Genomic DNA, 23252 nt, shown 5'->3' on the forward strand with positions numbered 1-23252 from the left:
AATTTTGTTAAGAACTAAGTAGTGTAAGATTTATTAACATTTAGGTAAGATATCTAAAACATCAATAAACAATTTTTCTTACCTTGTAAAAAAAAATTGTTTAAAAAACTGAGGATAAACTTTTTTTTAAAAATTAAAAAAAGGGTCACGCACCATTAAGAACATGTGGCAAATTATTTTTCTGAATTTTGCGAAAGTTGTTTTATTTTATTGTTTTAAGTTAAAAATGCCGTTAAACGCAGTATTTTTAGAGGTCGTCCTAATAACAAGACATAATTAGATATTGTGCATTATTCAGCTTATCTTAAAGTTGTATATACACGTTGTTTTTAGCTTCGTTTTATACAAAAGATACGAGCAGTGTGATTGGAATAAAAAATTTGATTTTCTGAATAAAAATGGCAAAATTCATTCCGCCAACAATTCAGGATAACTCGGGCGGATGGGGACCTATGGATCTTCCAGAAAAGTTCAAGGATATGCCATATCAACCTTTTAGCAAAGGAGATCGTCTTGGAAAGGTATTTTTATGTCAAAATTCTTAAATTGTTTTATTATCTTCTATTTAGCGTAATGCTATTTTTTTAAAGGTTACTAAAATCGATATTTCGCTTTGTTTAAAATCGTATTCTTACTTTTTTATAGAAAAAGACCACATTCTAATTAGACTTTTATTTTTACTGATAGTCTATCTTTTGCCTCGAAAAATAAATCTGGGTTTATTAAAATTTTTCAGGTATCAGATTGGAGTGGAAATACTTATCAGGATCGTCGATATATGAACAAGTACAACTCCCAATTTGGTGGTGGAAATCAATATTCTTATTTCCATGATGAAGATGAAAGTAGCTTCCGATTGGTGGATAATACTAAGGTATAATTAAATACAGCTATTGTATTAAATTAACCATATTGGTGTCTAAACTTTTTTTTAAACTATTTACAGATTAACAATAATTTATTCAAATGCAAGTGTCAAATGTGTAAGCTTAAAATGTATATATATAATTACAGTTTTAAAGAAAATCGATTTAAAAATAGTGATAAAACCTAAAACTTTTGACTATTATTTTTAAATCCTTGCCTTCTTTTTTTGCAGGTGCAAAAGCCGGTTTACCAAAGGAATCGATTCCGATTCAATCAGCTTAAACAAAGACAGTTGCAACAGCGCTTGCAGCGTGAGGCTGGTGGGGGTTCGAACCAGAAACCTCTGACGAAATTGGAGAAGCGAAAAGAAAGAGAAAGACAGAGGTTGCAAAGGAACATGCAGAAGCAGTATGGGCAAAGCAGATTTAGGTGGAAGGAAAGACAAATTCAGAGTCAGCAGAAACGAAGGGATGCTTCAGTCACTGTTGCAGAAACTTGGGAGGTATTCCAACGAATTTGTTAATTTGAATAAATATATTTAAACCAAATTCAATAGTGCAATAAAGTGTAAAAAACATTTCAGAATATACTCTAAAAAAATTAGTAAAAATAGAGTTGTGTTTTAAAAAAAGGTTAATTGTGTTTTTTTTACCTCCATAGTGTATTTTATCTTTAAATTTAAAGCCTAATTAAAATTACATGTTCAAGTTTATGTTCTTAACATTATTTCTAAATATACAAATACTTTTGTACAGGTTCTTGAAGAGATGGATTTCAGTCGACTTGGAAAACTTAAACTTCCTGATTTAGGTGAGCCCGAAGATTTGTATAAGTGTGGTGAGATGTTGTACTATGATAAAACTTACGACCGGGTGTCTGTGAAGGCTGAAAAACCATTGAAGCGAATTAACAAGGAGTTTCATAAGGTGTGTATTATTCAATTTTAATGCAACCAAAATTGAGTTATTAAGACTTATTGTAGTAATTTTTTTTTAAATTTAAGGAACATTTTATTTCTGTTTAAAATAAACTAAACCCTTTAAATTAAGTTAGTACCAATTAAATATGTTTATCTGATAATGTATCAATGAATCATTCTTTAAATTAAACAAATTAACTATTTAAAGATATTGTGATATAATATTAGGTCACTACAACTGATGACCCAGTCATTCGTCAGCTGTCAATCAAATCGCATGGCAACGTGTATGCGACTGATGCAATTCTAGCAACCTTGATGTGTTGCACACGCTCTCAATATTCTTGGGACATTATTGCTCAGAGGGTCGGTCGAAACAAGTTGTTTTTTGACAAGCGAGATGACTCAGCATTTGATTTACTGACTGTTAGTGAGACAGCAAATGAGCCTCCACAGGTTAAAAAAACTAATTTTTTTATTGATCTAAAAAAAAAATATTTTTAGTTACCTAATTACGCTATGTTATATATCCAATGTTATATATCCAGTTTTACATATTTGTATCATATTTTAACTTCACTAAGAAACATAATTTTAAAGATTGCTCAATTTAAATTTTTTCGGGGCATTTATGTTCATTTCTAAATAAATGATATTATTTATTTTGGTTTAAATACTAAGATGATATTATATTTATAAAGGATGAAGGGTTAAATGCTCCCCACAATTTATCAATGGAAGCAACTTACATTAATCATAATTTCTCTCAACAAGTTCTTAAACCTGGGGAGAAATGTAAGCTGGATAAACCAAATCCATTTGTGCAACGTAAGTTAAAAATACCTATTTTTTATTAATTTTCATATTTATTTGTTAATGAAAAAATGCTGACTTTGCCGTCTAAGAGTAACATTTGTTAACCCCATCAAGTCTCCAGTTGACTTTGGCCTTCTGAAATTTTGTTGATTTTATTTGCCCAATAATTAATATACAAATTGTTTTTTTCATGGAAAGTCAGTTATGTTTATAGCACTTTACTTGATTGGGCTATATCATAAAAGCAGTAGTAAAAAAAACCCTGAACCTTATTAACATTGAGATTGTTGTAATTTAATTTTTAATAAACTAGATTTTTAAATTTTTTAGCAAATGCTGACAGTAGCAATATAGCCTCAGTTGGATATCGCTACAGAAAGTGGAACCTGGGTAACAATATTGAACTAGTGGCTAGAACTGAACATGATGCTGTAATGAAAACTTCAAGTGGTGACACAAGTTACATTAATGTTAAGGTATTAAGACTACCTGTCCTTAAGTTTAATTTTAAAAATACTGGAAAAATTTGATTAAAATTACAATTTTTTTTTAAATTGCAAAATATTTAGGCATTAAATGAGTGGGATTATCGATGTTGTAATGGAGTAGAATGGAGACGTAAACTTGATTCCCAGCGTGGTTCTGTGCTCGCTACAGAGCTTAAGAACAATAGTTGCAAGTTGGCTAAATGGACAATGTGTGCTTTACTGTCTGGGTATGTAATAAAAAGATTTTATTACTTCTGCTAATAATAAAAATTTAAACCTTTATTTCTTTTTGTTTCAGATCAGAGTATCTAAAAATGGGTTATGTTTCTCGCTACAACATTCAAGATTCAAGTCGGCATATTATTATCGGAACACAACAGTTTATTCCCAAGGAGTTTGCCTCTCAGATCAATCTGTCTGTGTCTAATGCATGGGGTATCTTGCGTTGTATCATTGACCTTTGCATGAAACAACCAGAAGGAAAATATCTTATCTTAAAGGTAAGTTTTTCTTAAAGGTTAAAGTCCTCAAGGGACCACTGTTGGGGTATACCAGTGATTGCATGTCATTAGGTAATTTACTGATAGGTTTTGGGCTCGAGGTTACCAATGAAACACTATTTGCTTTAAGCCCAGGTATTACAAATTGCTCAACAACCCTGTGTTTGTAGATAGCCTAACTACGTTTTACCCCTAGTACCACACTTTTTGTGATTAAAATATAAAATACTCACATTGTGGTAAATTTAAAAAAAGTGTTTTTACAAAGTTTTTTTTATTTAAATTTTGGTTTAATTATTTTTTTTAATAGGATCCAAATCAACCCATGATTCGTTTGTACAAACTTCCGGAGGGTACATTCAGTTCTGATGAGGAGGGAAGCTCGGATGAAGATGAGGAAGAAGAAACTGACTCTGATGATGAAGAGGAGGATGATGGGGAGGAGAAATAGCTTACTGGCTTTGTCACTTTACTTCCTAGGGTTGTCAGATAAATAGGAAATTTCAGTTTGTCTGTTTGAAAACTTGTCTTATTAATTTTTGAAAAAGTATTTGCATAGAAATAAAAGTTTTATCACTTTTAACACACAACAAATCATTGTTATTATAAAAAAAATATATTACAAAGAGTTTTGAAAATTATGTTTTAGGTATTTGGTGTGTTGTGATATATGTTGCTAATAAAACTAATAAAGAAATGGTATAGGTTATTGTTTTTTCTGGTAGCCTTTTAAGGGAAGTTGTGCAATATTCCGTCTAAGAATGAGGATAAATGTTTAAATTATGATTTGGTTGAATGGTTTTGTTTTACGATTTTTATCCCCATATATATACTTCAGATTTAAACACATTTTTGTGATTTTGCTACCTTTAGGAATTTATTAGGATGTTTTTTTAATTTACAAATAATTTAAGAATTCTTTTTGTTTCGATACAGACGATTTTTCGGGTTTAAGTATATTTAGAAAATGCTGCTATCGTTGACAATAAAAACCTATTTCGATCATTTGATTGTACAGTGCGTAAAAGCAAATATAAAGCTACAAATTTGTGGATGTTTTCGCGTCAACAGTCTGTTCAAAAATAGTTTAAATCACTTGGTATGCCTATTTTTCTCCGACCACTGTGACGTAATTTTAATGTCACGTGGTTATTCGGAAACGCTTGTGTGACGTTTTACGAGCAAAGGCCTCCCATTGGTTTATAATGTTTTACGCCCCTTGCGCATAGCACTGTAGATCCCAACAAGCAACCACGTCCTCGTCATGAAGGTAAGTTTCTTTTTTATTTATTATATTCACTCGTTTTTGGTTGGTGCTGAGTAACGGCTGTGTGTTGTGTAGAGAATTTATGTGCGAGAGCATTTTTATTCATGTTGCACTACTACAAAACCGTACAATTCCATTTTTTCGCGTTTTCTGATCGAAAATTTTTCATGATTTTTTTCACGCAATTTTCACGTTTACGTCCACAGGCCAAAATATAAATACCGCAAAATACAAACTTTTTAATTAAGTTGTTGCACTGTTGTCATTTGCGGGTTTGACATTTACTGACAGACTAATCAGTCTGACTTGTAACTGTGTGTTAAAATTCCCTGTCTGACAGGCCGATCGACGATCGTTAATTATTTTTAAATTCCGCGTTAATTCTGGTACCCCACAACACTTTAACGTTTAAATGGCCTTCTTTCGTTGGAATTTTGTTGGTAATTTCCATTTTTATCTGGTTGGTGCTATAAAAAGTGCCCTTTTGTTATTTCATGTTAATAATTTACCAAGTAGCCTTTATTAAAAAGAGGGTAAAAACTCTTTACTAACTTTATTTAATTTTGTAAGCCTTTTCTTTTGTTTTATTACACTTGAGAATGATTCAAAAACTATTAGTTAAAATTATAAATCAAAACTACTTTAAAGACAAAAATTATTTAAAATAAAAATATTTATTTTTTACATCTTGCTTACATACAAACAGGAATATTATCAATATGCAAATAACTTGTCTTACATTTCATGTATTAAAAAAAATCAAACAATTTTTAATTTGCTCCTTTTTGCAGATTATATCATGGGACAATGGACAACACGGAAAGCTTATTCGATGATTATGGGTAAGAAACTGCTTCTATAACTTTTCTCCATTTGGATTTTAAAAATACTAATTTCCTTAGGGATGTTGTTGTGCCATAAAAACTACTTCAAATAACAAGTAGCACATTTAAAATTAAATGTAACCACAAAAAATTACCTTTACAATCCTAAATTTCTCAATTAAAATGTATGTTGATATACTTACTTTATTATTGAACCTTATTATATATACCCCAAATCTATAACCATATAATATGTTATGATAGGTGTTTATTATTTTATATGTAATTTTAATTCTGGTACTTTTGTGATTCTGGCATTTCTGATCTAAGCTTTTTTAAAAGACTATGTGTATAATTTATTTGCTTCAGATTTCTATGTCAGAATTTCCATATAGAAAATGGAATTAACATTTATATTAAATTTTGTGTGCATAATGTTTTTGTTTAAATTGCAGAGACAATAACATGTTGGAAGATTTTATGAGCCTACCTACTGATGTTCCTGAAACAAACTTACTTAACCAGGTAAATTATGGTTTAAGATTAAATGCAATATTCGAATTACATTTCTTTATAGCTAAATAATTTTTGTTTTCAGAATGATGCAAAATCCGACCCATTTGGCTCGGGCATGGATATACTTCAGCAATCTTTGCTCTCTGCTGACATCCTTGGTGAAACTGACCCCGATGATTTTTCATTTGATAACATGGGTTTTACTATCAACTCAACGAACTACCAAGATTCTAATAGTTCCATACCCAACACAGAGAATTCTACCTACACATCTGCCCAGAGTAATGAAGACCCATTTTATAATGTATTAAACTCGCAAGATACCTTAAATACTCCGCAACAAGGATATGAACAACAAGTACAACCTCAAACCCAAAACTTGGTGCAGAATAATACTCAACCCCAGCAAAACACAGTTGGTAATAATAACATTTCAAATCAAAATAATCACTTTACTATTAAAATGAGCAATGCTCGCCAAGGAAGTCCGTACCTAAATTCCTCTGCATCAGTTCAGAGTGCTCCTCTGATATCTGTGCCTTTTTCCAACCTTAACCAGCCACAACAAAATTCCTTTGTTGCCAGTTCGTCTTATGTTAACACATCTAATTTTCAAAGCAATCAAATCATGTCCACGAACTCACAGCAGCAAACAGCTTCAACACCAATTGTAATACAACTAAATAGAAACCAACAGAAAAACTTTACCCAGAACAATGTGATTCAGGTGCAAAACTTCCCTTCCCAATACCAATCAAATGTGCAAGTCGTTAATCAACAACCAGTTCAAATTGTTAGTCAACCAATACAAATTGCTAATCAACAATCAATTGAAATTGCCAATCAACAACAAGCACAAAATATTAGCCAACCTATTAAAATTGTTAATCAACCAATTCAAATTGCCAATAGTTCTTCTGTGAGAATTGTAAAACAACCGGTAAGAATAATTAACCAGCCCATCCAAATTCAGAGCCAACCAATTTCTAACCAAACTGTTCAAATAGTGAGCCGGCCTGTTCATATACTAAACCAGCAGTCTATACAGAGTTCTGTGTCTCAGCAACAAGTATATAATTCCAATCAATACATACGTGCCACCAGCTCACCGGTTGTCAACCAACCTGTGCATCAAAACGTGGTGCATCAGAACCAAACTGGTCACAACAATTTAAATATTCAAGCTAACAACCAGACTGGTATTGTAAATAACCTAACTGTACAACAAACAAACGTAAATCAAATGTCATTGGCATCACCTCAAAGTTCTACACCCGCAGATGTCCTCCTTGAGCAACAAACCAACAAACTCGCTAATTTATTACAAAGCAAGGCATCGCAGAGTGGTGTTAGTGGTATTATACGAATAGGAAATCACAATTTTGATGTTTCAACTCTTCAAAGTGCAAGAACGCTTGCTGCAAGTATTCTTCAACAGCAAAAGCAATCTAAACTTCAGCAACAGAATAAAACACAGTTGGCCCAACCCCAAAACACCAATGTAACTCGTCAAGTTATTTCCACCAGCCAATCACAAGAAATGATCAGTTTAAGTGGATTACTTGCGCGATCTGTCAACAATTCACAGTCCACAGATGTGAACAAACCCAGATATGTAGTAACCTCAGTAGCGCCAGCAACAACAGGGCGTCTTACCCCTCAGAATTTACTTGGCGCAAGCCCTGGACCCAGAGCAAGTCCGGTATCCCATTTAACGAAATCGAATAGTCCCACTCCGGGCATAAACCGAATTCAAATTGCGAGTGTGAATATTCCGATTTCCACCCCATCAACTACTGTTTCGAACCCCGCTCATGTGTTTTTAAAGGCACAGAATGTGCAATCTTCCTTTGTTAATCGAACTGGTACAACAACAACAACAATTTCACAAACTTTACCGACTGCAACTGTTAAGGTTAACTTGGCATCGCAGCAAACCCGAAATATGACAAAGGAGCAAATTCAAAAGTTAATTCAGGTAAAAGTTGCAATGCTATATAAATTAAAATTTACGTTTTTGACATTGTGCTAAAATTTTATTTTTTTGGCAGAATCAAGCTGCATCACAAGTGCGATCCTCACCCAATATTGTAAACATTCAACAACAACAGGCGAACAATACAGGCTCTCAGGAAACTTTAGTAAAAGTTGAAAATGTAAATTAATTAAATATTATGTTTAAAATTTGATAATAGTCTGTCCTTTTTGTAATAAAATAAAATAGTTTTTATCTTATTTGTTTTACCTTTTTAGGGCAAGGTTGCTAACACCGTTGCAACAAATGTACTTACATTTCGAGTCGATCCTAACTTAACCCTTCAACAAGTTGAACAAATACAACATATTATCGCTAACAAAGTTCCCTTGCACAAGGTTGTATAAGTATTTTTTGGTTAAAAATATAAATTAAGACTAATAAATGTGTTTAACAGATTTTTTTGGAAAATATTGTTTGCTAACCTTTTTCTAGGGGTATACATGTTTAATTTAATTTATTAAAAAGTTTATGTAAAATTATTAATTTGCATTAAATTAGATATCTCCACTGACAAGAGAACAGAAACAATTGCTTTCAGCATTTCGTGCACAACTCAGAAGTATGGATCAACCAATTCAACAATATTACTTAAGAAACCCACAGTTATTTTTACAAAAGGTTCAGTAATATTAAGCAAAAAATCAAATAGTTTTTACAAAAAAAGAAATGTTCTTGTAAAGATAACTTAATACAGCTACAATTTCTTTTGCTTCAATATTTAGGTTTACCAGCATTTACAGACAGGCAAACCATTTATTATGCATATGCAAGCTAAAGTAGAAGCACAAGCTAATAACACCAATTCTAATCCCAACCCTGTAAGTTTTTAATAGTTTGCGTGGTTGTAATATTATATTAAAATATAAAAATTAAAATAAAATAATGTTCTTTTGGTATCTTTGAAATTTAATTTTTAATAAAAATTTCATTTGTTATTAGGTTAAATCTATCCACCCTACAATATCTCTTAGCTCAGTAGACAATAGTTCAAAATCAAAAATGTCCTCAATTAAGATAACTCGGGTAATACCCAGCAAACCCGACTCACCACTGCAACAATTCAGGGGGGTAAAGAGATTGTCTGGTACACCCCCCATCGGAAGTGTTTTAAATAGCCAGCCCCAAAAAAGACCTACCTTGTAAGTATTGTGTTAAAACCGAATTTAAAGCAATTTCTATATTTTTAGTTAAAACTATTTAAGATTTAGAAAATTTAGTAGATTGTTGATTTTGCTGAATGAAAAGTTTTAGTACTTTTTCAATTTTTCCTTGGATCTATAATATTGTTTAGTACTTATTTTAACCTTATATTGTCATCAGGGTAATAGAACAGTTACAAAGACACCAGGACCTGGTTGTTACCCCTGACTACAAAACTCCTTTTCTTAATGTAAGGGATGCATGTAGAAGATTGTTGCCTTACCATGCCCTAAATGCACCAGAGGTAAAAAAGTGGTTTACTAAAATACAAAATCATTGTGTAAATTTAAATTATATGTGATGGTTCTTTTAGATAAAACAGGAGAATTTTAAAAATAGTGAACCAATGTTTGACAAAATATCGAGAAAATTAACAGAACAAAAAGATAAAATGCTAGCTCGTTACCAAGTGCTTTGTTTAAAAGATTCTTCGGTAAGATGTAGTAATTTTCATAAATTTGTATTCTTAACAATACGAAAATTTATTAAAACAATATATTTGGCAGATTAACTATTTTATACATTTTTAAGAGAAACACTTGTTCTTCTGATGCAGTTATGCTTCAAAGAGCATTTCTGCAACACGAAAAGGCTGCCCTAGCTGAAGATAAACAAAAAATAAAAGGTAACAAATAAAGCATAAATTACACAAACTTCATGTTACTCAACTAAAACTATTTTTAGACGATCCACTTTCAATTAAAGAGTTTTTGCCCCCTGACGAAAGCAACCAAGAATTGGTGGAGTTTCTAGAGCGTAAGTTTCGACAATAACAATCATATTTTAGTAGAAAATCAAACTGACCCAAAGTTATAAATTTTTAGGTGAAAAAGCAGGCACCTTGCATACACCCTCTCCTGTGCCCTTACAAACTCACACTAGGAACTATTCTAGTGAGTCATATACCTACAAAACACCAAGTTATTTTATGGATGGCAATAGATCTAATACTAACAGTTTTGATATGTCGTCAACGCACACTAACGAGTATGAACCTATAGAATGTGAGGTCGTAACGACTGGCTCAGACCAGGATTATCAGCTACAAGAAGCAGTTGACAGCATTATGTAATAATAAAGGGATTCTAAACTTTTACTTATATTAAGTAAAAAAAAATTTTATGAATAAAAGTGACTTTTAATTTATTCTTTTTGTTTAAGAGTTTTATAATTACCATGTCATGAATTTCTTAAATGCTCGCAGTCTCGTTTTCAGATGTTTCCTTTTTATAATTGCTGTTATTATTAATTTGGTGCTTTTGTAGAGTGACACTAATCAATCATGGGTTATTATATTATTACATTTTGTTTTTTTTTACCAATGTTTCTTTGCACTGCGCTGTTAAGGAATTTAGCCCATGCTGTACAATATTGTTTGAGTGGTCAAGTATGGGCTAATTTTTATGCATTTAACAATTAATAATACCGACTTAACAACTGTGACTGTGTTAGCATTTAAAGAAGTTTTTAATGCAGCAACAAATATATTTTGTGGCATCAAGTTAAAACAGAAAAAGTGATATAGAAAACTTTAGCAATTACGAGTAATTTTAACTGATTTATATTTATTATTAATAATTACCTAATAAATTAACACCATTCACTTTTTTGTTACTAAAACGACATCTTCATGACAGAGTTTATGTGCAAGACCAACATGTTGGCCGTCGTATTTCGCACTTCGTCCCCAAACTTGCGCATATTTAAAATCCGAAACTAAAGTGCGATGAATTGAATGACAAGCGTGTTCTACTGTACAGTTCGATCGCAGGATAAGTCCATCAGAAAAGTCAGGCTTTTTGCCTGGTTTCTTTGTGTAGACAGTGATCAAAGCCAAGTACTCCCATATCATGTCTTTTAGGTGTTCCAAATTTAAAAGCATGTTACAACTTATTACAACACAATGTGGCTGGTGAGCAATTCTATCCACCTCTTCAATTGATATTTGGTCGATTTTGTTATACACATACAAACATGGCATATATTTTCGATTTCCAACAACTACATCAATAAATTCTTCAGCTCCATAGTCCTCCCTTAAAACAACATCAGCGTTAAATATTTTGTACTCATGCAAAATCAGGTTGATCATTTTCTCGTTGATTTTGGTAAGTGCGCAAGTGGCTGTAATATGAATACCCCCACCCTTTTTCTCCTTGTAGTAAATATTTGGACGCTTTTTGTTAAGTCGGATACCGACTGCTTCCAACTCCTTAGTCAGTAATTCCTTTTGCACATCACCTTTTAAAGCATCCAACATCATTACAACTATATCTGCTGTCCTCCCTACGGCAATAACTTGTCTTCCACGACCTTTGCCGGCAGCAGCACCCTCGATAATACCAGGCAAATCGAGAAGTTGAATACTAGCTCCATTGTGTTCAATAACACCAGGTATGCAAGTTAAAGTGGTGAACTCATATGATGCAGTTTCACTCGCAGTGTTAGTTAGAGTTGATAAAAGCGTACTTTTTCCGACAGAGGGAAACCCGATGAGTGCGACTCTTGCGTCACCCGATTTCATGACATCGAATCCCTCCCCCTTTGCTGTTGACCCCTTGGGTCCCTCAATTAGCTGGGCTCGATATCTGGCAAGTTTTGCTTTTAACAAACCAAGATGGTACTCAGTTGCTTTGTTTTTTTGTGTTCTAGCAATCTCCTTTTCAACTTCTGATATTTTCTCAAGAATTCCCATTTTAATTGTTATGTAATCAAAATAAAAAAATTATATAAATAAATTATTAATCTGAAAAACAAAAAAAATTTCATTATTCGAAATAAACATTGCACAAATAGATAAATTTTTTACTAATAAATGTAAAATAAAAGTGTACAAGCACAAAAAATTGTTATAATGTCATTATTTTTGTGAACTTGATTGTTTCTTTTCAAAGAGAGCTGGAAACCAATACCATCTTTGTTTATCAGTGGTTTGGTCATCAATCCAACACATTCCTTCTCTTGTTAAGTGCTCAAGAAGATGTAAAATCCTCTCTTCTTCCCACGACAAAGACTGTTTGACATATGGAATGGACAACTTTCCATTATTTTGTTGAGCTAGCTCCAATAAGGTAGTGTGATCCATGTTTAATTCTCCAGGTACAGATTGGACAATCTGCCTGTTACCGCTTCCTAACAATGCAAAACCAGTGCCCAAAACTTTTAACTTTTTGATTGCAGTCTGGACATCATTTACAGTTATATCTTGACCATATTTGCCTTTTGTTTTGAGTAGTTTTTTATGAAGAGCATCCAGCTTCATAATCCCACCATTGTTTGACCTCGTTGCTATACAAATTTCTACAGCCTGTACCCCAAGCTCATAATAAAAGTCCCCTACCCCCAACATTTCTGACCAAAACCCTTTACTTGATGCCAAAGGATCAACTCCAATAGCAGCACACATTTGTTGAAATTGGTGCCGAAATTGTGGATTTTTTTTAATTTCTTGTTTATGTTTCATGGCAAATTCCTCCAAATTAGAGTGGAATGTGCCGAGTTGGTTGCTGAGCTGTTCCAGTTGCTGAGCAGCAAGTTCATTTCCACGTTCTTTATATTTTGCAGCTTCCAACTTTTTTTTCGCCACAGCACTCGCACCTACACCTCTTCTCCTCATTTTGTGGTGCACAAGACGGATAATTTAAAAAGAATTTTATTTTGTTAAAAAAATAAAAATAATAGGCTAAAAAATAAAATAAGCTAAAAAAACCGTTAATAAAATTCGTTATAAGTCAACTCGTCAGCGTTTAGTTTTCCATATATGTTTGGGCTAGCAATACGGCTTTATTATTCAATATAGGGTTATACCAGTATAAAATATATTATATGTTATTTTACGTTTCTGCAATGCCGCAAAAACCATCCATTTTTTGATAAATATACTTGTGCTTTACGAAACGCAATGTTATAAAAGTTCTAACTAAGTAATGACGGAGTGGAAACGACGCTTTAAGTCATGGCATAAACTCTCACTGTATCAATTAAAGTTTTAACAAAAAAAACAATTTGCATATACAATATACGTAATTTAATTGTTAATTAAGGAAGCGCACGACGATTAATAATTTTAGTTTTATTGTTGATGTTAACACTGCAAATTAACTTTAATAAATACTAAAATCAGTTATGAAAATATATAACAGTGGTTTTTTAATGTAATCATGTTTCACAAAAGCTTAAAATAAGAAGAAATTGTTGACATACTGCACTGCGGGATTATAGAGTATTAAAAGCATAAATATTATACAAAATTAAAATTTAAAATTAAAGAAACTACATGGAATACACAAGCTGGGTAAGTGTCTTTCATAAGTTTTAACACAATTATAATTTTGGTGCTAGTCATAAACCGGCCTTTCTTAATTTTTTTTGCAACTCATATCTATCCTTTCCTTCTTCGAATCTCTCTTTTTCGTCTTGTGTTGATACCTTTAAAACAAAATGATTTATTTATGAGTGAGTAACATAGACCTTATCGTATTTTTTAAAGTTTTATGTTTATTTTTTGGTAAACCTACTTTAAGTGGTGGAATTGGTAAGGCCCTTCCACTACTATCCATTGAAACAAAAGTGAAGTAAGCACTACATGCACAAAACACATTTATTTCTGCAGATTGTGTCTAAAAACAGAACATAATTTTATTAGATGGCTCTTTTTAAAAAATATTCATACAGTAGAATGAAGATATAATAAAGAATTACCTTATAAAAAAGACCAACAATTTTTTTTATTTACATAGGCTATAATAAACTATTTAAACATAAGTCACAGTCAAACACAAGGGTGATAGTCAAACAATAGAAAAGGAGAAAATCTTTTTCTAATATATGCAAAGTCACCATTACCATGGGTTAACTTAATTTTTAACTCTTTCTAAAAACTGGTTTAAAAAAATACCTTCACAGAGTTTTTTTACATGTAGAAACACAATCAAGATATTATGAAATAAAATTTAAGACTTTTCTTACATTACTTCTATTCCTCTCCTCAACCAAAACAATAACTTGAATTATAATTGATTTATTACTGGTGAAAATGGGCCGGCTTCGTAAATGCAAAAGACTTCCTAAAAATTAACGAAGAGTTAGATAACAATAAACCTGTTCCCTTAGTGCTTTAACGCTATTTTATAAATAAATCTATTTGTCAAACCTTTATTAACGTTGTGATGGAAATTAACGGCATCCATCGAGGCGGTGACGACATTCGTGTGGCAATGTCTGGCGGCACATATCCCAGCAACCTTAAAAGAAATAGTCATACTTGTAAAAAAATGATATGGCTCCATATATGTTGTAGTTTTATTAATGTTTACCTCATCCATCAACTTCATGATGCACCCTCCAGTTACTTTTCCATGTATTCCACAATCTGTAACCTGGACACCATGAATTAGTGTGGACTGTGCCCTCTCCACAGAATAAATTTCCTTGTCTAAAAAAATAGAAAATCCATTTTAGTTCTAAATTTATAAAAAAAATGTTAAATTTTTTTTTAGGGTTTATAAGAATATGTCAGTAATCCAAAACAGTTATATCAAATTTCCTTACTTTGATCTGCAATATCTAAACACATCGCCCAACTATCACTTAATGTTGGAATGTGAAGATTAATTTTTTTGCGGTCTTCTTTCTGGCGCATATACCTTTCTTTGCCATCAGCCTCATCGCTTTCTGACTTGTATTTCATTTGTGGTACAGTTGCAACTTTATCATCAGAAAGCATTGGAACATACCATAACATGGCTTCATTGGTTTTTCTCATTATACCTACAATATATTTGGTATTAAAGCAGACCATCATCATCATTAAATGTAGCTTTAACAATTTTTTAGACAACTTATATACCTTTAAATAGGTTCTCAGCAAAAACCAGAACTTTAACTTCTAATGAATGTTCGGAGCAAAAAATGACCTCGGCAGATAAATGAGAAATTTCTCCAACAAACATAGGTTGTAAGAAGTCAGTTTTCTCAACTCGAACAAGAGCACATAATCCCGATTCCTGTACATTAGCATACAAAAATTATTAATACAAGTTATCCATTGGTTTAGATTATACAAAAAAAACATAAGCATAAAGATTTTTGTTTAAATACCTGTTCAGATCTGTTCTGGTTACAATATCTTGAACTAACAATCATCCCAGCTTCTTCGATCAATTTGAGTATTGTTCCACCATGAACATTTCCAGCTGTATTAGCATCACCAGGTTGCATTAACCTACAGGTAAAAAATCAAATTATAATCTAAAATAATTATTTCAGATAGCCTATGTATATTATATAATTTTTTAAACATAGTTACTGCTTTTTAAAATATTTCCAACACCAATAAGAACGATACTTAAATATATAGCAAACATTATCGTTTAAAGTTAGTTATTGATATAACATATTATTTACAGGCTTATTTAATAAAATAAACAAATAAACACAATAACTTACCGACACAATGTTAATTCCGAAGGAACAAGATTGGGCATTTTTGATGAATATAATCGCCTTGAACTATAAAGAAAGCGATTTACTTTGCCAAAACCCCGATGGTTTATTATAGTTGTAAGTGTTTTTAATAAAAGACGAGACATGTGTCGAAATTACGTTGAGAAATAATGACTTGACAAAAGTAACGAATAGGGAATTCCCCGATTTTGATGCAATGTCAAGTCAAGCGAATCTTTTAAAATTTTTATCTTTTGAATTTTTTTTTTTATCCTTAGATTTTAAAATGTTTTTTTTCATAAATGATAAATAATTGAATATTTTAATATTGTTACAATTTCTTGAATTTACAATACATAATGCTTTATAATAAACAAAGCATTACGCCTTAGCAATTAAGGATAAACTTAATTATATTTAGGGATCCCACGTTGGAAAATGCAATGTAGAGGTTTCTGTAAACAAAACACATTTTATTGTTTGCAGAGTGTGGAGTGTTTTAATTTTTTTTAATTATTATTTTTTAAATTTTTTATTGATGTAACTTATAATGACATCAGAATGTTGTGTTGGTACGATGATAGGATAAGGTTAACATACAACCACCTGTGGTACATAAAATGTAGAGAACTGTGCGCAGCAGATGATAAATGACAATAATTTTTATGGGGAAATGACGTCATAACCCTTGCAGAAGTCTATTTAAACTGTTTGACTTATAACTTTTATTATTTCATACAACTGAAACGTAAAAAAATACGTATTTTTATTATTTTAATAATTTGTATATTTTTTTTTAACAGAATCGTTGCACCATTACTTTAAAATCAAACATGCTTAGGATAAAACGCGTTTCTAGTTCTCTTGGAGAAAAAACAATGGGTATAGTAAGACGCACTAAAGATGACTACAAAGCAACTGGTAAAGATTTATGGGAGGAAATGAAGGAAAAGCCCTTTAAGAGTGTTATGTACACAGGACTTGTGACATTAGCAATTGTTTCGTACAATAAAAATCCAAGTGTAAAAGGTCATGAGAACTCAATAATTCAATCGACTAATAAACTCCTTCTTTTAAGTGATTCAGAACGGAATAAAACTACTGATTCATATATTCAAAAAATTGCTGAACTAAACTCAAAAAACATGCTGCGTTTTTGGAACTTTGGCTTTTTCTCACTTGCTTATACCTCAAAGTTCGATAAAAACACAAAGTCCTGTATTTCACAGTCAAAGTACGTGAACCCTAGATGGAATGAATTTTATGAAAGAGTAACCGATTTTGGATTTATGGGAACCTGGTGGCATATTCGTTATAAAATGACAGACTATGATGTCGACTTTGAAAATTATCCGAAAGATTTAAAACACACTTACGATAAAATTAAAGACTTTATTAGAACTCTATCTGGTTTGGGGTATTACACTAACATTAAGGCCCAACCAATAAAAACACAGTTTTATATTCCTACTAATGCTAATGATGAAAATAATATGGCTTCTTAATTGCTATTTAAATTTTTGTTGTTATATTAATAAATATCTATATACTGATAATTAAAAATATTACATTAAATTTCATTTTATTTTACTAAAGTTGAAAAATTTATAGGCTTGTATAACATGACCAATATTAGCATAGTTCAAATTGTTTTTTTGCTGGTAATATTTTTTGTCAATCATATAATTCATTTTTTTTTGTTTTTTTCAAGGTTTTGTAGATGCTAAAATATGATGATTTAAATCTCCGAGATAATGATTAAAGCGTTAGTTTTTGTTTTGTTTCTGAAATGTGTCAGTAGTCTTTATTTGGAAGGAAGACTACACACCAAAAAGGTAATTTGTTTTTGTTAGTATAACTTTTTGTATATATACATGCGTTGTTTAAAATGTTTAATTTTAGGATTGGGTCTTTTTGAGTCGATTTTGTTTCTTGTCTGACATTGGAAGAATGCAATTTAAGTTTTCCTATCCATTGGTGAGTAAAAAAAATTTTAAGATATTTATATTTTTATAATTGTGATTTTTTAAAAAGATGGTACAAATGTAGGGGTTTTAAAAGAAAAAGGGTTAGATAAAGTGAATTTCACGTGAAAGGGGAAAAGTGGGTTTTGCAAAATGGCTTTAAATGTTTGCTACTTTGTAAAATATACTTGGATTGAATAGATTAAATTGATTAAATCCTAACTATTCAAAAACTTACTTAATCCATGCATTTATATGGTCTAGTGTATAGGTTTCTCTTTAAAACTGTTTGTTTCGAAAAATTAAACTGATAAAAAGTAGCCTATTGTCTTTTCGGTATATAGATCACTTACATTTATATTAATATTTTTTTTGTTAAAATTCATTACAGTTATTGTATTACTTTTTAGGAGGATTGTTGCAATAATGTTTTGCTATATTTTGATGATGGTTTACAGTGGCCTCAAGTTTACAAAAATGATTCAAAGGTAAAATTTATATTTGCTGTTTATGTTAAATTAATATATTTTAACTAATGTAACAGTACAAAAAGTATAGAAAACCGTGTAAAATATTACTAAACATGTACAGAAGGCCCATTTATATTTATAAATTTCTATAGGTTTATTTGTAAAAAGAAAATTTTTTGGTATATATAAAAAAAAAGTTTGATTAGGATTTTTTTTGAATTTCAATAAGTTGTTTTTTCTAAAGTCAGCTCTTGAAATTGTAAGGACTCAGTAAGAAGGTATGTAAGTGCTCTTAACTGAAAGGGTGAAGTTTGTCTTACATTATTAAACTTTTGTTTACAACTCTGCATGTATTTAAATTGCTTTCTTACTTGGCCTATCTATTTTTTTATTAATTTTCTAATTTTTTTCACAATTTTTGTGTTTTTATGCTTGTGAAGTAATTTTATTTTTCTGCATGGTTATAATTTTTTGTTACCCAATAATCTAGTTGTGTTAATTTATTTGTAAATCCCCTTGATGTAATTTGAAAATACTAAGAATTTTAAATTGTTGTTAAATTATTTTACTAGCATGTTATGCTTCATGTTAATTAATTATTGCAACTGGACATTTAAATATTATGATCTGTTTAATCCCTTTAATTATCATTTGTTTTAAATAATTTTTGGTCTAACAATATATATACATACATTTTTTATCCTTAGATATTGGAATATAGTTTAATTATTTTTTAATTTTAGAATTGTTATGAAAAAGAAGGTATCCTTGAATCAGAAAATAATCAAGTTATAAATCTAACAACAAAATACACATGGAGTGGTTGTCAGGTATTTTTAAATTTTTTAAAATTCTTGAGCTTGTTTTCTATGCAATATTTTTTAGTATATACATTTTTTTATTATTTTAGTTAAAAAACATCAGTAACAAAGGAATGTTAGAATGTGAAGGGGGAAGAAGTTTTAGATCAATGCAAGAAAGATGGTGGTACATTGCTATCAGCAATTGTAAAGGTCTGTGTTTAAATATTATTGATGTTGCACAATTGTAACTCAAATTTTTATTTCTATAAAATTATTTAAGTAAAGTTGTGGTGAATCGAAATTAGTGCTAACTCAGTAGTTCAACACAATAGTAACACAGTTGGAAACTGTGTTGTAAAGGATTTAATACACTTTAATCCACTTTTTAACAGTGTAAACATTCATGAAAGATATCCTTTTTTAATATTGTTGTAGATGAAATTCTACTTTTATATTACTTTGAAACTTTAAAATAATAATAACTTTTCTTTTTAAATATTTATAGTATATTTATATATGCTTTTTTGGTATATAAGTTGTATGTATTGACGCCTATAACTTTATTTTTTAAGCTGGTGAAAAAGGTATTGACATGACTTATGAAATGAAACTGACTAACGGACATTCATTTTGGACCGAACACTTTTCAGCAGATGAATTTGGTATAAAATAATTTAAAATTTCTTATGTTTAGACACTTTCAAATATAATAGTTAAATTAAAATTGGTAAATATGGCCTATTTGTACAATACTGACCTCTATAACTGTAATTTAAATTTACAGTTTGGTACTTTGATAAATCAGCCATGGCATCAGATTCTTAGCTAAAAGAAGTTAAGTTTAAGCTGCATCTATGCTACACTTTTTGCCTTTGGGCAAAACATTTACAGATAGCTTAACATGTCACAGTGCCGTAAAATTTCCAATCAAATACAAAACCTATCACTTTAAGGATAAATGTAAAAAGATTAAAATTTTTGTATTTTTTAGGCATGCTCGAAACCAACATATTCTTTTTGATTTTGTTTTTTATTATGCTTGCCATTTCATTTTGGAGTGCAGGTTAATGATTTTATTTTATTTCAATCGTTATTCATTTAAAGTGCTAAAACTAAACACATTGTTGAATTTTGACAAGTAAACTGTTTTTTTTCTCGACAGCTTCACTGAGTGAACGACAATTATTTCACACAACTTACAAAATTTTCATCCTCTGTCTTATACTGGAAGGTATGTAAAGTACTATTGTGAAAATATATAATCATTATTTACAGTTAAATTAACATATTAATAAATGTAAATTATTAACATTTCTTAATGCATTAGTAGACTACTTTTATGTGTTAATAATTAAGAAATATATTATTTTTATAGTGTTTGGACTCCTTATGTTATGTGTTTCATTGGGAACTTTTGCTTCGGATGGGATTGGAAATCCAACTTTAACAGTTTTTGGTAAATTCTCATAAATAGTTTAAGTAAATAATTAAAATTTTCTTTTCAAATTACTTGGTTTTACACTTAGCCAACATATACTTAAATTTAAAATTTTTCTCTTGTAAAAATAAAGTGTATTTTCTTGTAAAAATAAAGTGTATTTTCTTGTAAAAATAAAATGTATTTTTACAACTTTTGCTTTAGTTAAACTATTAAAACTATCGGAACAAACTATTTATTAAAAATGTATTTATTATTTGGAACTACATTTATTAAAATTTTGTTGTCTATAACAGGTGAAGTTCTTGGAGCAATTGCAGAACTTTTCTTCCTTCTTTTACTTTTGTTGCTGGGCAAGGGATTTACTGTAACAAGGGGTCAGTTATCTTATGCTGGGACAATTAAAATGTCGGTTTTTATCACAGTGTTTGCAGTAGTTGATATTGTTCTGTTTTTACACCAGTATGTGGTAAGTAAAAAATTGTTTTGTTTTTTGACAAGATTTTAGTTTAAGCTAAAATGTTTGTATACGTAAAGTTTTTAATTTTCTTTCAAGCAACGTTAATTTACAAGACTTTTTTATGCGAAATTCTTTTAAATGTGCCTGACTTAATATCTATTACTGATATAAGCATTTTTATAAGATAAACTAAAACTAACCAAAACAGGTAAAGGCAATGTAGGAATAGTTCACAAGAATAAAAGTAAACCCATGTTCAGGTTGTAAAGTTTGTCCTCTCACAACTGAGAAAATTAATTAACAAATATATTGTTTTTAGTGGTTTGATCCTGGATTGGTATTATATGTGTATGAGTCACCTGCAGGTTATGGTTTGATTGGGTTAAGGTTATGTGCTTGGGTTTGGTTTACTTATGGAGTTATATTTTCTCTGAAACATTATCCAGAAAAGAACTCGTTTTATTACCCCTTCTATATTATGTACAGCGTGTGGTAAGAAACTGATGTATTTTTTGTTAACAAATCACAAATTTCTCTTGGCAATTACAAAATATGTGTATTTGCTTTATGACGTTATTATTTTGTATGACGTATTGTGATTTTTTAAAATAAATTCATAATTTTTTTTAAATTAATTTTTTTTTGGTCTAGGTTTTATGCTGTTCCCATCATGGTATTGGTAGCTACAAACGCAATTCCAAGATACATGAGAGCAAGGGTTGTAAATGGTCTACAAAGGACCATTGATTGTCTGGCTTATCTTGTATTTCTAGTAAGAAATAGTGATAATATCTTTAGTAGCAAATTTTTAATTAGTTTAATTTCTATTTGTTAGTGAAATGACATAAAATTTGCTTTTTGGGTATTTCAGATTTTTGCTTTTTTTATCTCTATATGTAAATATATTAGTTGTATTAAAATTAATACCCAACATTTAGACCCTGACAAGACCTAGCGCAGCCAATGAGAACTTCCCTTACCATGTGCGTACTTCTCAAGTTGGGGTGGTAGTTATAAATGATGGCAAACCGTACACATCCTCTAATTTCCCCCACAGCATCTATGCTGAATCGAGTATAAATAGTAATAATAACGGAAATCGAAACACATTTGATTTGTTCACTGTATCATCAGCCGTCAGTGCATCCAACTCAATTGTTATTCCAAGCAGTAGTTCCACATCAATTAGGAATAGGTCAGCATATATAAGCACACAACAAGTAAGTAATGAATATACAAAAGTTGGTTTTGCCTTTTTTTAGTGTTTATAGTCCTAAAAAGTGGTATACCAGTGATGGCTTCGGGTTTTGAGCAGAAAGGTTTCTGGTTTGAGCCTCACTAATGACACATATTTTGCCCCCTAAGCCCCATGTTCACAATAAGCTAAAATACATCCTTGTTGCACAGTGTTTTCCTGGTAAAAAATGAAATTTTTTTTTTAAACATTAACAATCCTAATAGTCTAGTCATATTTTTTGCTGTAAATTTGTCTTTATTTTTGTAGAACATTCAGCCTCCACCCTACTCAGGTCCTTTGGAAAATATCAGGGAAGAAGTTTCCGAAGAATTAAGCGTCGATGTTAACGATGTTTTCCATATTGGAGATAACTCTGCATCAAAAGACTGAGTCAACGTTTTTTTTGTCGTTTTAGAATGTAGATTGTCTTTTTTACCTCACTGCATTTTCATTTAGTTGGAGATTATTATATGTTTATCGTTATGTCATTTGCTGCCTCTCGCTGTCATCTTCTTATTTTCATTGTGTTTCATATAGTGTTATATCATATGCATTTCTTCGTGTAGGTTTATATAAGAATTTATGTCAATAAAATGGTGTTTTCTGGCTTTATTAATTTGTCGGGTTTAAGTATTTTTTGCTAACTAGGTTAAAAATAGGGGAGTCTTTAAAACATTAAACGATCTTTTAAAAGCTTTTTTCTACATTAAAATGTTTTTATTTTTTAATTAAATCACCTTTTTGCTAAAATTTTAGTATTAAGTACAAATTTATTTAGTTATTTTTTAAAAATGCAATTTTTGAGGATAAACTCTTTTAAAATTTACGCGTGGCTTGATATTTATATCGAATCATTGTGTGGATAACATTCTGTTACGATCAGTCAAAAGTAGTAGAGAAAGCGTTCAGCGTCTCCCTGGATACGATGTGTGGGGTTTTTGTTTACTTATCTCAAGTTTGTCGTAAGTGTTTTTTACCGCAAGTTATTTAAGGAACTTAAG

At 30.6% G+C, this 23252-nt stretch overlaps 7 protein-coding genes across 7 annotated transcripts; 4 read left to right on the forward strand and 3 right to left on the reverse strand.

Annotated features, from left to right (window-relative positions):
• The first annotated feature begins 238 nt into the window (after nucleotides 1-238).
• On the forward strand, nucleotides 239-4270 carry LOC145753298 (eukaryotic translation initiation factor 3 subunit D-like). Its single transcript, XM_082569708.1, has 10 exons — nucleotides 239-521; nucleotides 737-874; nucleotides 1100-1369; nucleotides 1623-1793; nucleotides 2015-2242; nucleotides 2488-2614; nucleotides 2933-3078; nucleotides 3172-3317; nucleotides 3389-3590; nucleotides 3901-4270. The coding sequence occupies exons 1-10, from the start codon at nucleotides 399-401 to the stop codon at nucleotides 4039-4041; spliced, it is 1692 nt and encodes a 563-aa protein (XP_082425834.1). The 5' UTR covers nucleotides 239-398; the 3' UTR covers nucleotides 4042-4270.
• Nucleotides 4271-4798: 528 nt separating this feature from the next.
• Nucleotides 4799-10733, forward strand: LOC145753297 (uncharacterized). Its single transcript, XM_082569706.1, has 14 exons — nucleotides 4799-4860; nucleotides 5649-5699; nucleotides 6137-6206; nucleotides 6280-8175; nucleotides 8249-8353; nucleotides 8451-8570; nucleotides 8734-8853; nucleotides 8958-9053; nucleotides 9175-9374; nucleotides 9556-9679; nucleotides 9749-9868; nucleotides 9967-10060; nucleotides 10120-10191; nucleotides 10260-10733. The coding sequence occupies exons 2-14, from the start codon at nucleotides 5665-5667 to the stop codon at nucleotides 10505-10507; spliced, it is 3300 nt and encodes a 1099-aa protein (XP_082425832.1). The 5' UTR covers nucleotides 4799-4860; nucleotides 5649-5664; the 3' UTR covers nucleotides 10508-10733.
• Nucleotides 10734-10837: 104 nt separating this feature from the next.
• On the reverse strand, nucleotides 10838-12251 carry LOC145753299 (developmentally-regulated GTP-binding protein 2-like). Its single transcript, XM_082569709.1, has one exon. The coding sequence runs from the start codon at nucleotides 12128-12130 to the stop codon at nucleotides 11036-11038; it is 1095 nt and encodes a 364-aa protein (XP_082425835.1). The 5' UTR covers nucleotides 12131-12251; the 3' UTR covers nucleotides 10838-11035.
• Nucleotides 12181-13129, reverse strand: LOC145753300 (vacuolar-sorting protein SNF8-like). The gene has a single exon (XM_082569710.1). The coding sequence runs from the start codon at nucleotides 13049-13051 to the stop codon at nucleotides 12296-12298; it is 756 nt and encodes a 251-aa protein (XP_082425836.1). The 5' UTR covers nucleotides 13052-13129; the 3' UTR covers nucleotides 12181-12295.
• A 356-nt stretch (nucleotides 13130-13485) lies between these two features.
• On the reverse strand, nucleotides 13486-16033 carry LOC145753675 (cytosolic acyl coenzyme A thioester hydrolase-like). The gene is made up of 9 exons (XM_082570096.1): nucleotides 15883-16033; nucleotides 15535-15658; nucleotides 15284-15440; nucleotides 14986-15204; nucleotides 14751-14869; nucleotides 14588-14678; nucleotides 14404-14501; nucleotides 13953-14054; nucleotides 13486-13863 (listed from the first exon to the last, which is right to left on the reverse strand). The coding sequence occupies exons 1-9, from the start codon at nucleotides 16023-16025 to the stop codon at nucleotides 13777-13779; spliced, it is 1140 nt and encodes a 379-aa protein (XP_082426222.1). The 5' UTR covers nucleotides 16026-16033; the 3' UTR covers nucleotides 13486-13776.
• Nucleotides 16034-16686: 653 nt separating this feature from the next.
• On the forward strand, nucleotides 16687-17590 carry LOC145753676 (mitochondrial import inner membrane translocase subunit Tim29-like). Its single transcript, XM_082570097.1, has one exon. The coding sequence runs from the start codon at nucleotides 16713-16715 to the stop codon at nucleotides 17382-17384; it is 672 nt and encodes a 223-aa protein (XP_082426223.1). The 5' UTR covers nucleotides 16687-16712; the 3' UTR covers nucleotides 17385-17590.
• LOC145753674 (transmembrane protein 145-like) lies at nucleotides 17591-22850 on the forward strand. The gene is made up of 14 exons (XM_082570095.1): nucleotides 17591-17714; nucleotides 17782-17856; nucleotides 18254-18331; nucleotides 19057-19143; nucleotides 19224-19326; nucleotides 19689-19778; nucleotides 20108-20179; nucleotides 20279-20347; nucleotides 20492-20572; nucleotides 20851-21023; nucleotides 21334-21506; nucleotides 21666-21786; nucleotides 21953-22234; nucleotides 22519-22850. The coding sequence occupies exons 1-14, from the start codon at nucleotides 17634-17636 to the stop codon at nucleotides 22639-22641; spliced, it is 1608 nt and encodes a 535-aa protein (XP_082426221.1). The 5' UTR covers nucleotides 17591-17633; the 3' UTR covers nucleotides 22642-22850.
• Nucleotides 22851-23252: the final 402 nt, after the last annotated feature.

This window comes from Corella eumyota, chromosome 5 (genome assembly GCF_963082875.1).
Source record: "Corella eumyota chromosome 5, kaCorEumy4.1, whole genome shotgun sequence".
Taxonomy (NCBI): Eukaryota; Metazoa; Chordata; class Ascidiacea; order Phlebobranchia; family Corellidae; genus Corella; species Corella eumyota.